Source organism: Capricornis sumatraensis, chromosome 7 (assembly GCF_032405125.1).
Source record: "Capricornis sumatraensis isolate serow.1 chromosome 7, serow.2, whole genome shotgun sequence".
In the NCBI taxonomy this organism is placed as follows: domain Eukaryota; kingdom Metazoa; phylum Chordata; class Mammalia; order Artiodactyla; family Bovidae; genus Capricornis; species Capricornis sumatraensis.
Window position 1 is genome coordinate 62,772,564 of NC_091075.1, and position 15,951 is coordinate 62,788,514.

At 40.3% G+C, this 15,951-nt stretch overlaps 1 protein-coding gene across 2 annotated transcripts in view; it reads left to right on the forward strand.

The window, feature by feature from the left end:
• The window catches only part of LIMCH1 (LIM and calponin homology domains 1), a 355,643-nt gene that overhangs the window by 133,602 nt on the left and 206,090 nt on the right, over nucleotides 1-15,951 (forward strand). For both annotated transcript variants that reach the window (XM_068975297.1, XM_068975298.1), the window contains exon 2: nucleotides 9,482-9,552. In XM_068975297.1, the coding sequence (XP_068831398.1) occupies nucleotides 9,482-9,552 (71 nt within the window). The remainder of the gene's footprint in view (nucleotides 1-9,481; nucleotides 9,553-15,951) is intronic.

Sequence of the window (15,951 nt, forward strand, 5' to 3'; positions counted from 1 at the left end):
CTTCAGTCTCAACTCTCCCCTCTTCTTCGAGACGTTGACTTTTTGAGGGTCGGTCTTCTTATCTAATGTGTCATTTTTTCTGGATTTGCCCAGTTGTTTCCTCACGGTCTCATTTAATCCAATGGTGTGTGTAAGAGTTGGTCACATTGTGGGACCGACACAAAATCCCACATTGTGGGATTTTGTACCCAGCACTCGCAAACCCAGATCCATCTGTGAAACAGCAAGTCTGCCTCAACCATACTCAACTTTCTCTTGAGCAGGATTTCTGAACAAAAATTGCAACCCAGCATGGATTCTTTTCTCTTCCCTTAGGGGGAAAAAATGTACCAGAACTTCCAGTCAGTAGTAAATGTCCTATTAGATGGTTTCTAATCATGATTTCTAAGTTCTAACAACTGTGTAAAGCACATTTCTACAAGTCTTTTAAAGATGATGGAGCAAGCTCAGAGAATTGGAGCCATGTGCCCAGTGTCACATAGCTCCAAAATGTCAGACCTGAATTTTAGACCCAGACCTTTCCTGGTAGCTCAGACAGTAAAGAATCTGCCTGCATTTTTACCTGGAGAATTCAGTGGACAGAGGAGCCTGATGGGCTACAGTCCACAGGGACGCAAAGAGTCAGACACAGCTGAGCAACTGATTGAATACTTGCCTAACACAGATTTGCCTGTGCTGAGGACTAGATGGCAGTTCCTTATACAGATCTGTAAAAATTAGTCAATATTGAAGTGTTTATTTAAGGAGCACCTTGATACCCAGGTAAAAACCACCCTGTGGCTGAAGCTTATCTCTGCTCCTTGAAATGGAAACAACACAGATAGCCCAGAAGCACTCCACTTGCCCATATTTTTTCAGGACTCTTTCTTTGCTCTCATATCGATTGCTAATCCTTTCTGTTGTGTTAACGCACCTGGGTTTTTTATCTTCCTTTGCAATATCTGTTCTGTTTGCTTGGAAGGTAAGAACAGCCTGAGGATGTGCAGAGACACTCACTGCTAAACCCACTCATGTGTTCCTGGACTGACCCATTTTCTGTGTTGATAGCGCACAGTGGTGATATTGGAGGATTTAATGCTCCCAGAGTGCTTTGGAGCATTTCTTGTATTCTTAATTAGATTTTTTTAGTGGAGTCTGTCAATCTGTGGCTATAAACAGTGCCTTCTGGGTTTCTGATGACACGATGAAAATATAAATGGATTCTACAGATTGCATTTTATTATGCTCAACATTAAACACTCAGAGCTAGTGCTGGAGAGGATCACAGTCTGATAATGTTGATTGAATAACCTCAGGCCTGGACTTCTGTGCTGTTTTGTTGCCAACCCAAGCTGAATAGATGTCAGGCACTATTGTTATTAAAGAGAGTGTAGCAGTGTCATTGTCATTAGAATATATGCCTTCAGAAGGCAGTGGTGTGGGGTAGTGAAGCCCTGGCCTGGGTGAAGGGAGGTATGGTTCTAGTTTCACCCTTACTGATAGCTAGCTTATGACCTTGAGCAAGTCATTTAATTTGCAGGACATTATTTTTTCTCATCTTTAAAATGAAGAACTTATGTATATAACTTGGACTTATTCTGGTGTAGTGAAAAGGGACATGGGGTTGATCTATAAGAAGATTTCTGGGTGCTGTGTGGGAAGGCTAGAAAGGAAGCTGATGTTTGTTTGCTGAGAGGTGTTGGAGGCTTACACTAGTGTGTAGTGTAGAGATGGAGGGTAAAGGATAGATCTCAAGTGCATTTTGGAGAGAGGAACATTGCTTTTCTTGATGGTTTGAATGTGTCTGTAAGTTCCTGGTGATGGGAAATGGTGGTGCTATTCATTGATATATAGGAAACCAGAGGTGGAACAGGTTGGATCAGAGGACAGATGTCATGAATTTTGTTTTGATCTTGTTAAGTGTGAAATATTTATTAGGTACCCAAGTGGATATGTTAAGTAAGAAATTGGATGTTCGATTCTGAGCTTCAGAGGAGAAGGGTGAATGCTACACAGAAAAATGTGTTAATTATCATATGCAAGATGCTTAAAGGCAAGATATTTAAGCTCATAAAAGTGAAAGAGTTACCATATGTGAGATATTTAAAGACCTGGGGCTGCCCAGGGAAAAGAAGCTTGTGGCCACAGAGAGAACAAAGGAAAGGTGAAGAAAGGAGAAAAAGAACCATGTTTACACTTAGGAAATGAATGAAGTAGAATGACTTAAGGCAACAGAGAAAGGAATGTTTATTGAAAGAGTCAGGAGGAAACTCAGGAGTATCTGGTAGTGGGAAGTCCTAGGAGAGGCAAGTGATCTCAAAAGGAAGGAATGGTTGACTGCCGTGATGCTGAGACCTTGATTCAGATCAGAGGAGACAATGTCTGTTGGATTAGACGGTATGGTGATAGAATTTAAGAGGAGAGCCAGTAAAGCATGGCATCATTTAAGGTCAGGGAGGAAAGATCTGCAAAAAAGCATTGGAAAGAGAGAAATCACAAATGAGATCTATGGTAATTCTAATATTGTGGCCAATATTGACAGTGAAGGTTCTTGAGCTCTTTTTATGGATTTGGCACTATGGGAAGGGTTTGGCATACACTCATTTATTTACTCTTACATAATTCATTTACTCTTCATGCATTTGGAGGAGGGATAATTATTACTTTGTAGGCAGGGAAGCTGAGGGTTGGTAGAAGTTCATTAATCTGCTTATGATTTAGCTTGTACTAGTGGAGCTCAGTTGAATTTGCAGGTCTCCTCTCTTCATCCTTTAAGAATTCTCAGTGAATTCAAAGAGGACAGGTGGGTGAGCTATGATGACAAGAGTAATAGGAACAGGATACTCATGTAGGGGTTTGGACAGTGAAAGGAAGGGGGGAAATGAAGCTGCATTAAATTGGGTGTTTTAGGAAAAGTGGGAAATCATTATGCTATTAGCACAGAGATGAAAGATGCTGTGGACTAAGGGGTAAAGTTGAGATAAAGGTAGCACCTATGGATAGGAAGAAAGGGGATTCAGATCTTTCACAGAGGAAAGAGAAACTGTATTAGTTTCTTTTGAGAGGGCAGAAAAAGATGAAATGATATGAATAGATATGGTCTATAAAGGAATGTTGCGGGGGGGAGATGGTGGTCCTAAAGGAAAGTCTGGCTAGATGGTCTTAACCTCACTGTGATTCAACAAACAAGGTCATGAGCTATAAAGTGCAGGTGGGAGAGTCCACAAGGAGGTCACTGTTGTTCTGTCTCTTTAGGAATGGGGAACTAGTGGGAACTAGTGGGAAATAGGGAGACTGCTTGCCAGAGTCCCTTTCCCTCCCCGCATCTTCTCGGATGTCTTTGTTGTTTCAGGTTCAAGTGCAACCCATAGTTCTGACATGCAGGGCCTTTACCACCTGGGCTGTGTCTATGGTGGCACCTTACCTCCTACCACCCTCCGCTCCCTACCTTCCTCCCCCTGGTCTCAGCCCTCAGGACTCTTTCTCTTTGTTCAACTAAACCTTTGTGCAGGTCTTTGTGTTTGCCTGGGATGCCCTATTCATCTCCTTCCTCTGAGGGATCCTTTCTCCTGCATTGGGACCTTCTCACATGCCAGCTCCTAAAAGGCTTTCCTTGACTGTCTCAGGCAGACAGAGGTCCTCTCTTTGCTCAGGCGCTGTACAGAATCAGCTGTGTGTAGGAGTGTGAACTCTGCAGTCACACTATCTGAGGTTAAATCTTGGCTCTGCTAGTTACTAATTTTGTGTCCTTGGCCAAGTTACTTAACCTCTCTGTGTCTAGGTTTCCTTGACTTTAAGATGGAAGTGATAATAATCAGATCTACCTCATAGGGCTATTATAAGGATTAAATAAATTCATTTGTGGCACACATTTAGAACAGAGAGAGCCTAAGGAAATTGCTATTTGAATGTGAACTATTAGCGTTCATAAATTCATAAATAATTTTCTTTAGTTGTACAGTTTGTGTTAATTGCTTGCTCCATGCTCTTGCACATATTTTCCCTCTAATACCAACTACTGTTTTGTAATGCTTTATCTTTCCTTGTGGACTGTGGATTCTTACTGAGTAGGGTCCAAATCTTGTTGTTTTGATCTCACTCTCACCTCTTATACTATCTAGCCTGAGGTAGGTATTTGGTAGATGATTGTCAGTTGATTGCTAATTCTGACTGAGATTAGAATGACTTAAGATGGTTTACAAAGAGTTTCCATAGGATTTTGATTTGATTTTTCTAGCAACCCTATTAAGGTAACAGAAATAGCAGTGGATTTATTTCTCAGTAAATGTGAAAAATAAGAGCAATTCTATTCTGCTTTGTTTTTTTAGGTTTAAAATGAGATCTTCTTTTTGTTAAATATGTCAAATATTCTCAGAATGGAAGTGAGCATAATGAACTGCAAGTAATCTCCAGTGAATTAAAGAGGTGTGATTTTCATTTACCATTGGTAGGAGGAAATCAAACCTGTTTTTGTACAATAAGATAAAATGTCCCTGTCTTCTAAAGATTAAGTCCAAATATAGTAAATTTTTTATTTTTCTCCCATTTCTTGAATTCAGGCACCATTACTTTGCCAGCCAATAGAATCTCTTCTTAAGATTACCATAATAGGGTTTTCAGCATTTATTTAAAATCAGACCTTTATTAGTGGACTACAGTTTCTTAGTGGACTACAGTTAGTCCACCAGATTGCTTTCAAAAACCCTGAGTATTTAATATTTTGGAAATACAATTTGTATAAATGGTAATGATCAAGATGAAAGACTGATTCTCAGCAGTCTTTGACTGCTCGTGGCAACTGCTTAAAAACAATGGAAACAAAGTAATTAACAAAATATGGCTTTATGACATATAGTGTGTTAAATTATAAACACATCATAAAAATGTTACTATAAAATCATGTGGTTTTCTGTATCAGACTGTTTATTTTGAACTCCTCCAAATTTTAGTTATTCGAATGGTTTAGAGCATTGACATGGACAAACTCAGAGATGTAATTACCTTTTAGTTATATGGGAAAGAAATTGAGTACAGATGAGTTTATTACCAATAATTACTTGCATAAAATAGTGTGCTGATATGTTATGAAATCCTCTTGCTTCTGCTTTTGGTTTGATTGTTAAGGTAGAAGACAGTGATTCTTATCCTCTAAAACTATCAAGGTTTTGGTATGTTATCCATTCATAGACTATTTCAGTCTGACAAAGCATGTCCATCCAACAAATATTTTGATTAGTGATGAAAGTGAATTAATTCTAAACCATAAAGTAGGAAAAAATCTGGCATTGGGTTCTCCTGAAAGGCTTACCAGGCATAACTGGTGATGTAATTGCCATCATAAGTACTTCTGAGGACCCCCGTGAATGAAGGAGATGCATGCAAGTTCATGATCTCCACCCTTAGAATAATGGTGGTGTTCAATAGCTTCGTCCATGCTCCCTTTTTAGGGTTTATCTCCTCTTTGTTTGTTTTCATGTTGAATACCTTCAGAGAAACTTTGGCTTTTCCTGTGAGTAAGATGGGGAAATACCTTCAGAGAACTGTAGAAACTTTGGCTTTTCCTGTGGGTAAGGTGGGGAAATATGGAGTAGTGACATGACCTAACTTGACAGGATTACCCTGGCTGCTGGGTTGAGAATAGATGGAAAAAGGCAAGGGTGGAAGCAGTGAGCCAATTAAGACTCTCATCTAGGTGTAAGATGATGATGGCTCAGAGTAAGGTGGTAGATGTGGTTGGATTCTGGCTAAATTCTGAAGGGTGAATCAACAGGGTTTGTTACTGGGTATGATTGGGTATGAAAGATTGGGGTCACGTATGACTAAGCTGAACAACTGCAAGGGTAGCGTTGCGAGGACTAATTAGTAGGTAGGTGAGGATCAGCAAGGTGTGAAGAGCAAGGTTTGGTGGGGTGATAAAGTGCTGTTGACGCTGCATGCTTCTCTTCCCCTCTTAGCCCCTGAGTGCTTCTGAGCCTGGGCTGTCTTCCCACCCACTACATATCCCAGATCTCCATCTTTTTAAGGGCTCTGTTAATCTTCCCATACTGTTACGTGTCCTTGGAGAGTGATCACAGGCTGATGGCTTGGCCAGTGCCTTGTCTGGAAGGTTACGGAGAGTTCCCTGTCATTCAGGGTCCAGGTGGGGAGATAAGTGAAGAGTTTGGCAGTCACTTTTCATTTCCCCTGCTCATGGTCTGTTGGTAATGGTGGCTGATTCTTGGTAGTTATTTTGCTTTTTTGGGGGAAAAAAAAAAAAAAGCAATGGCTTATGCTATTACAAAGAGAATGGTAATTAATAGTCTTTATTGTTAAAATATGCAATGTGTTACATTGTAAATACATCATAAAGATGTTGCTAAGATAGGTCATTGAGACAGGTCATCCAAAATCCTGATTCCAATGAGATGTCCTCCATTTCTGAGTATGAACTTTGGACTTACTTAATATACAAGGTCAGGGCTTTGTAAAAATTACTTTACATGAGTCACATGGGGATGTTTTTTAAATGCTTGTTCTAAGTAGGTCTTGGAGACAGTGGAAGAACTGAGAGCCGGTATGTCTTACATTAATTCCAAACGAAGATGCTGCTGTCCCCACTGGTCTCAGGACCAGACTTTTCAGTGGCACAGTCCTTGTTGAATTTCTGGAGTCTATTCAGCTGTTGACCCTCCTAACAAAGGTCCAGGTGCCTCTACACTAAATAACCTGGACTTGGAAGAATGGATGGCATTTGGACCAGTGGAGAGCAGTGTCAAGGTTATATGGAGACCTAATGGACACAGGAGATGGGGGAAGGAGGCAGAGGAGGAGGAACAGAGTTGGAAATGAGCACCTTCCTCCAAATGCATGGTGCCTACTCTTACTTCTACAATTAGGAGTCTAGGAAATTGAATTTACTCAGACTACATCTTGATTAGCAGGCTGACTTTAGACTGTTAAACCAACTCTTCTTGAAATTTTTTAGTGGCTATGCATCACATGCAAAATAATTTTAAGTAGTACCTAGGAATTTTTAGATGGCTTATAAGCCACCCATACTGGAAAGTATTAGTTCCTTTTCACTTGTCTCCAAGAGTGTATATAGAGTTGCATTACTTCTTTCTTCAGTATTTGCTGTAATTTACCAGTTAAGCCTTCTGGACTTGGCATTTTTGTTTGGGAGGGTTATTATTATTATTATTATTATTGACTGGTCTAGGGTTGTTTATGTCAAAGAATGTGTTTATTCAATTCATCTAAGTTGGTGAACTTATTGGCACAGATTTATAATATTTCCTAGTTATCCTTTTAGTGTCTATAGAATCTGTAATGATATCATGTCATTCCTGATGTTGGTAATTTGTGTCTTTCTTTTTTGGCTAAATACCAAAGGTGATCAATTTCATTAGCTAAAGGTTTATCAATTTTATTGATCTCAAATAACCAACTTTTTATTTCACTTATTTTTTTCCTCTGTTACTTTTTGGTTTTCTACTTGATTGATTTCAACTTTGATAGAATTTTTCCTTTTTTCTACTTAATTTGGGCTCAATTTTCATGAGATAGGAGCAGAAGTCAATGATTTGAGATCTTTTTAAAAATATATTTTCCCCATATACTGCCTTAGAGTCTTTCCATACATTTTTTATTTTGCCATATTCTTTCACTACAAAATACATTCTAATTTTTTTTTCTTCTTTGAACAATGGGTTGTTTAGAATTGTATTACTTAGTTTAAAATTTTGGGGTTAAAGATGTTTGTTGTTAATATCTAATTAATTCATTTTAAGTTGTGGGGAATTGTTTTCTGACACAACATTTGGTCTACTTCAATAAATGTTTATTGTGAACTTAAAAGGAATAATGTTTATTCTGCTGTTGTAGGGTGGAATATTTTAGAAATGTCAATTAAGTCAATTTCATTGATAGTGTTTTTTAAGTCTTCTATATCCTTATTGATTTTCTGTCTTCTTATTCTATCAATTATTGAAGAGAGATATTAAATCTCTGACTCTAGTTGTGACTTTATTTATTTCTCCTTGTAGATCTGATTTGGTTTGTGTCTATATTGAAGCTTTTTTAAAAAAAAATTGGGTGTAAAAATGTTTAGAATTATCTCTCTGATGACCTAAACATTTTGTCCCTATAAAGTGACTTTCTCTGCTCTGGTATTATTCTTTATTCTGTTGTTATTTAGTTGCTAAGTTGTGTCTGACTCCTTGTGACCCCATGGACTGGAGTCCACCAGGCTCCTCTGTCCATAGGATTTCCCAGGCAAGAATACTGGAGTGGGTTGCCATTTCCTTCACCAGGGGATCTTCCTGACCCAGGGATTGAACCTGTGTCTCCTGCATTGGCAGGTGGACTCTTTAACCTCTGAGCCACCAGGGAAGCCCATTCTTTGTTTTAGAGGTTCATATAACCACTATTGCTTTCTTTTGATTAGTGTTAGCATGGTATATCTTATTCTATCCTATTTTTAACCTATTCATGTCTTTCTATTTCAAGTCTGTTACTTGTCGGCATCACATAGTTGGGTCTTGCTTTATTAATGCAATCTTTCTTTTACTTGAGGGTGTTTACACCATTCATATTTAATGCTCTGACTGATATGGTTAGGTTTAAGCCTATAATATTGATATTTGTTTTCTGTTTATTCCATCTTTTCTGTATTCCCTTTCCCTTTTTTCTTTTTTATTGTTAGGATATTTTTTTAAATATATAATTTCATTTAATCTCCTTTCTTGACTTATTAGCTTTTTTTTTTTATTTTGATATTTTAGAGGTTGCTTTAGGATTTACACCATGCATATTTACCTGGCATATTGTAGATGCTCAGTAAATATTTACTCATGTACGCCCATGGCAAATTCATGTCAATGTATGGCAAAACCAATACAGTATTGTAAAGTAAAATAAAGTAAAAATAAAAATTAAAAAAAAAATGAATGACTTGGTGCCCAGACCAAAGGGCTACTGAGTGTCAGAGGCATCAAGAAAAGCCATCAGTACTCAGCATGGTTCACTCTTTCCCAGCTTTTATTTTGCTTTTTCACACCATGTTAGAATGGATATTGGCTTTTTTCATACTGTCTTGATGTTAGTCTCTCAAGGTTAGAAGTTCTGGGTCCTCTGCTCTTCCTCTTAATGTTTTAACAAATGGATTCTTTATCCTTAGGTGGTATTTTCTGCAGGCTTTATTGAAAGTGTAGGTTGGGTCCTCAAGATGAAAGAGGCTGTGCCCTTGACTTATCATGGCCAAACCACCAAAGTAATATCCTTATCAGAAAGAACAGATATTTTTAAAGTTTTGAATAAGAAAAAACTTCAAAGAAATGGTCTATTTAAGATTAGCTGAGCTAAGCAAAGTTACACATGGAAAGGAAATTCAGACCTAACAGATTTTTCCCATTCCCTGGAATGCCACCAGTTATTTAAAGTCTCTTGAAATATCTTGAAAAAGAATCATTGAGCTTCCTGATTGAAAAAGAAAAAAAAAAAATTCTCTGCTTTTCTTTTCCAGCAAGTAACCGGCAGAAGTTTTGGTGATAAAGATTTTCGGACAGGATTAGAAAATGGAATCCTTCTCTGCGAGTAAGTATAGCCTATATTCAGTTGGTTTTATTCAAGAAAAATCATTATTGCTGTTAAGTTTGTCTGCAAAACTTATAGAGTTTGTTTGGAATGCATTCACAGTTTGAATCTGAAATTTTTTAAAAAATCACTTAAGTGGGTTAGGCAGTAAATATAAGCATATTAGTGCAATAGGGAGTGGTGGGGACTATGGCAATTTCAAACTAGATAAAGAAGGAGTATCTGAAAGCTGTTACTCAGCTCCAACCAACTTTTACAGTGTAGCAATTTGGGCCTAAGTGATTGGAAGGATGTAGGCCAAATTGTGGTAACAGTAGCAGCTTTTATCCTCCTTATTCCCTCCAAACAAGAACTGCTGCTGCTACTGCTGCTAAGTCGCTTCAGGCGGCATGTCCAACTCTGTGCGACCCCATAGACGGTAGCCCACCAGGCTTCCCCGTCCCTGGGATTCTCCAGGTAAGAACACTGGAATGGGTTGCCATTTCCTTCTCCAATGCATGAAAGTGAAAAGTGAAAGTGAAGTCGCTCAGTCGTGTCTGACTCTAGCAACCCCATGGACCGCAGCCTACCAGGCTCCTCTGTCCATGGGATTTACCAGGCATAAGTACTGGAGTGGGGTGCCATTGCCTTCTCCGCCAAACAAGAACAGTTTGTGCCAAATAAAAGCAGTGCTTCTATTTACTGACAACATCTTGAAACTTGCCAGGTGATGTTCCTCAGTAGACCTATTTCCCTGAGGTATTTTGAATATATTTAATTCATGTTGCTGACAAAACAGCTGTGGTGTTCAGTTTTTATGCTTTGCATATGGGCTTTGTTGTAGAGTGCTCTTGATGATTCTAGACATGAAATTAACTGTAGCCTTAATACTTAGAGATGGATGAACATAAATATCAAATCAAGATTTCAGAGTTGTGAATTGATTTAATAGGTTCTGTAATTAGGATATTTATTTTTTTGTTTTATTGAGTTGAAATGTACATGCATGAAATGCAGAACTCCTGAATATACAACCTTATGGGTGTTGGAAACTGTACGTGTACATGCATGTAACCTACACCCAGATCAAAATATAGATCTGAAAGCTCTCTCATGTCCTTTCCCAGTCAGTCTCAACCACCTGTAGTAAAGCGCTGTTCTGATTTCTATCACCAAATTATCTATTTTGCCTTCTCTTGAACTTTATGTAAATAGAATCACACAGAATGCAGTCTTTTCTTGATGACTTGGAAAATATTGTTTGAGACCCACTGATATAGTTAACAGAGCAGGGGTGTTGGAGCCTGAGAATTAAAGATTCAAGTCCTTTCTTCATGCTTTAAATTATTTAATCTCTTTGCATCTCATTTGCTTCTCTTTAAAAGGATAGTAAAAATTTTACAGCTCTTGCATTTCATAAGCTTTTTATAAATTTCAACACGATAATGTAGATAAAGTGCTTTAAAAAATTACAACATTTGCTATACAAATGTAGATTTATTATGCAGCAGTTTTCAACACAGTTCGTTGATATTTCCTGCGTTCCGCTGCCCTTCTTTCTTCAAAGAGTAATTTATATCCTCTGATTGCTGTTTCCATACCTTCCTTCCTGTGGAGTCTCTTCCCTCTTCTCATACTTTACTTGCCTTACCACATGTTTTTCTCTTTATAAAGTCTAAATCAGAGGTCATCTGTTAAGTAAACCACAGTTAGTTCAGCGTCTCACAGAGACAAGCTCAAACGGGCTCCAAACACTTCCCTTGTGTTCTAGCACCTGCTTCTCCAATGAGTGTAGGCTTGACCCTCTCCTGATGTTAACAGATTCGCCAGAATCCAGTCTAATTTATGTGCATGTGCTCTCTGAAGTCTGTTGAAGTGGGTCCTTGGAACCAGCTTTTGTTTGCCTAACATCAGCTCCAAAGATTCCTATAGGAATCCATATCTCCACCATGTGAGGAAATCTGTCATGGAGTGATGTTTCTTGCCTGCCTTTGGATTAGCTGGGCTCACCTGAAGACAAGGCTCTGGATCCAGAGACATCTGCACACATGGACTTCGTTTCTTACCTGGATGAAGATGTTGAGTTAGATGTTGGAGTCTCCTGTGTGGAGTGGCACCAAACGTTGACCCTTTACAAACAAATTAATGACTGTTAGGGTTGTTTAGAGGTGGAGAGGTGGAGACTAGGTCTGAGCCATGGTTGGGAAGTAGCATGGTTAGACAGCATTGAGGCACAGATTATGGCCAGGAACGTCTTTAAATAAATAAAGGATTTTGAGTCCTGACAGCCTATGGGTGAGCTGAGGGAAATGGCCAACATGGAGAATGTGGACGAATGTTTCTTTCTGGGTAGGCAGGATGAAAACCCAGGACAAGCGAGTTATTGTCTAACTCCTCTGACCACAGGGGATTAGACCCACTGGTGGATTTGAAGGAGTCTGACAATTAGGGTCAGGCTTCCCCATGGGACTCCATCTGGCAGCTCTGGAGCAGAGTGTGTGATTGTGGAATGAACTGCAGTGGTGGTCTAAAAACCATGAGTGCAGCCCCAGCCAGAGCCTTGGAGACAAAGCTGAGGCAGTAGCCAGACACACAAGATGCAGACAAAGTTCTAAGTGCAGGGCCTACAGAGCAATGAAAGACAGAGGTAGGACTCAGGGCTGGATGTCCCAACCGTTGGTAACAATCGAGGAAGAAGGCCCCCCTCTCCTTGTTGGTCAGGGGTGGGGACATGGTTAGGTATGATCTGAATAGAAGGGCTGGGCTGCTGCAGACTGAGATTAGCAAGTGTATTTTTCTGGGACTTGTATGCAGAGACCAGTCTGGCAAGGAGGGGGACTTGCCCCGTTCCAGGCATGGAGCTGGTCGATGTTAGGGCTTGAAAGTCAGGGGGCTCAGTTTGGAGAGTCTCAGAAAAGTGAGGGTTCCCAGATAATAGATCTATACAGCCTGTCTTTGGAGAGTAGATAAGGATACCATGACTGTGCCACTCTCTAGAACCAGAGAGAGTTCTGTGGATGCTGGTGATTAAGCAGTTCTAACTTACCACTACCACCCAGGTAGCAACACTTGAAAATATAAGAACCTGCTGTAATTTCAAATTTTGAAAACCAGCAGTTCAGCTCTTCTAAGGTGGATTGGCTCCAACTCTTTTATCCATGGAGAGACACCATGCTCTCTGTTCACTAAAAATTTCGTGGGTGGTTTGTAAGTGTGAAAAATTAAATCTCACAGTTCTTCTCAAATGGAAAGGTGTCTTTGGGGCCTGGGTCTGGTTTTCCTCTTGCCAGCCTGGTTCTGGATTTACCTGTGGCCCTCAAGAACTATTATGATACCCAGTTTACAGAGCAGGTAGCTGAGGCACAGTGGACTAAATCACTAGGCTAAGATTACATCCTGGAGGAGGGCATGGCAACCCACTCTAGCATCCTTTTCTGGGAAATCCCGTGGACAGAGGAGCCTGACAGACGACAGACATGGGGTCGCAAAGAGTCAGACACGACTAAGCGACTAAGCACAGCACACGGTTGTACCAGATGAGAAAGATTTAAATTCAGAAGTCTCGTTCCTTTGCTTTTGTTCTTAATCATTGTCCTGTGTCCGGAGCTGGGATTTTAATGAGACAGAAAAGCAAGAGGTTGGTGAGGGGGGATGGAATTGGTGCCAGAAAACCCAGAATATGGGGAGAGGGCATTACAGAGGATGCCTGCCGGGTCTCAGCTGAACAGAGGAAGAAGGACTGTTTGGGTTAGCAGTCTTGGAAACATGTAAGCATCAAGGGCCTGGTGCTCCCTCTTAAGAAGTCCAGTCCAGTGAAAAGGAGGGCATGAGAGAGCTGAGGCTGTAGTCAGTGGACACTGTAGTGAAGTCGAAGTCACTTAGTCATGTCCAGTTCTTTGCAACCCCATGGACTGTACTGTTCATGAAATTCTCCATGCCAGAATACTCAAGTGGGTAGCCTTTCCCTTCTCAGGGATCGAACCCAGGTCTCCCACATTGCAGGTGGATTCTTTACCAGCTGAGCCACAAGGGAAGCCCAAGAATACTGGAGTGGGTAGCCTATCCCTTCTCCAGGGGATCTTCCAGACCTAGGAATCAAACTGGGGTCTCCTGTATTGCAGGCGGATTCTTTACCAGCTGAGCTATCAGGGACAGTGTATGGGTTTCAGTTTTCTTAGGTAAGAGCTGTCAAAACTTGTTGGTCACCAATGAAGTTGGGGGACCTGTACTGAGGACCACAGAGATGGGAGAGAGAAAAGACTGGCACCTACAGGCAACATGTAAGATGGGAATTGAGTAGCTTCAGAATCACCCCGGGAGCTCTTTTACTCTGCCTGTAAAATGAAATACACTTGCCTTTGCATATGTATCCCCAGATATAGTAATCCTTATGCATAAATGTATAACTTACAGTAAAAGCAAGAATAAAATAAAGTGCAGGTGCCAAATAGAATTATAGTACTGTAGATGTATTTTTGGTCTTTCTCTGTTGTTTTTGCCAAGTGTGTAGCTGAAGTTTGGAGGTTAAATACTCCAATGATGTGAGCTCTCCCCGGAGTGTTATATAAAAGGCCTAGGGTCAAAGTGTGACAAAGCCGCAAACGTGTGACAAGGGTCATGCTGTTAGAAATGTTAAATGAATACCACATTGTATCCTCGGGGACTTTCAAGGACTTGAAAGCTATAAAGACCATTCCCTGAGGAAGCTGCTCCCAGAACAGAGCCACTCTTGACTGCCATCTAGTTCCCTGCATGCAGCTCAGACATACTGTTGTGAAATATTCCAGAAAGGAATGGTTCTGACTTGTGTTCCTGAGACTTTATTATAAGATAGAACTGGGAAGATTCCCCTGGAGAAGGCAATGGCTACCCACTCCAGTATTCTTGCCTGGAGAATTCCATCGACGGAGGAGCCTGGTGGGTTACAGTGCATGGGGTTGCAGAGTCGAACATAAGTGAGCAGCCAACACTGTGGAATTCCATCTATATCAGGAGTTGGGAAATTCTGGCCTTCGGCCTGTTTTTGTGCAGGGCTTCCTGCTTCCTAAGAATGATTTTTACATTTTGAAAGAGTTGCAAACAAACAACAGAGCAAAACAAAGCAAGAGTTTGTGCAGGGCTCACAGAGCGTAAAATGTTTACTACCTGGTCCTTTACAGAAAGTTTGCCAGCCCGTGAAGACTATGGACTTAGTTTTGGTTGTGAATTGCTTACCCTCGTAAAGCTGAGTTTTCAGTGCAAAGTGCTATTTGGGTAAATCAAATGCCTTTTCAAAGACGGGTTTTTCAGGAGTTTCTTTAAAAGTCCCCCCAACAGCTTGTTATTTTGAAATTCTTTTAACTTATGGAAGAGTTAGAAGAATAATGTAATGATTATCCATATGCCCTACAACTATATGCAGATGGTTCAGGGAGAAAGAGGCATATACAGAAAGAGAGAAAGCGAGCATAGCAAAATGACAGTAATAATAGTGGCATGCAGTTGCAGCGTGTATTTCTTCTTTCTTCTCTGTGGTTTGCTTTCTCATCCTCACCTCACACTTTTCTTTCTTTTTGGTTACTATCCAAAGATATATATTTAACAAAAGCCAGTTCATATCTCTTTATGGGGAGCATGGTGAAAAGTGAATGGATTTGGGAACTCCTAGGTTGAATCCTATGAAACTGTTGTATCAGTAGACCACAGCCAGGCAGGTAATGTGATTTCATATGCTTCAACCTAGTGGATGGTCCAGATCCTAGATTCACCCACTGTGTGTGCTTAGGCAAGTTACCTCACCTCCCTGAACCCCAGTTTCCTTATCTATAAAAACAGACATAATTGTACCTAATTCATTGAGTTTTTCAGAAAAGTAAATGATTTGATATTGGATATAAAACTCTTTAGTGCTTGAAACATAGCAGGCACTTAAGTGTTAGCTTTTCTCCTCTCATCCATGAAATGGGGGAAATTCCTATCTCATCAGATCCCTGAGAGATTCCAGTGAGAGAATGCATGAAGCGCTCGGCAGTGTCTGGCCTGGGCTGGCACTCTGAATCACTCGCCATTTCCATTATTATTGTTGGAAATAGGCCCAAAGTCAATTATAAATATGACATATTCAATGCAACTCTGTGTCACTGTGCACATATCAGCTCTCTCCCTGGGCTGTCAACAAGCCACAGGATGGACCAATGGGGGGCCTGTTTTCCTAGTTTCTCTTGCTCAACTTGTGATCAAACCAGGCAAGAACATTTGGGTCCCTTACAAACTTGATCATCTGTGTATAATGAATTTTGGCTGGCAGAGCTCGGGGCCAAGAGCGATTGTTTTGAAAACAGTGGCCTTGACCTCTGTGGTGACGTCATTTCCTCCGGCTCCCTCCAGTCTGTTGTGGTTTCTTTCTCTCAGAAGCTATTCCAGGACCCTCCAGGCAGAGCC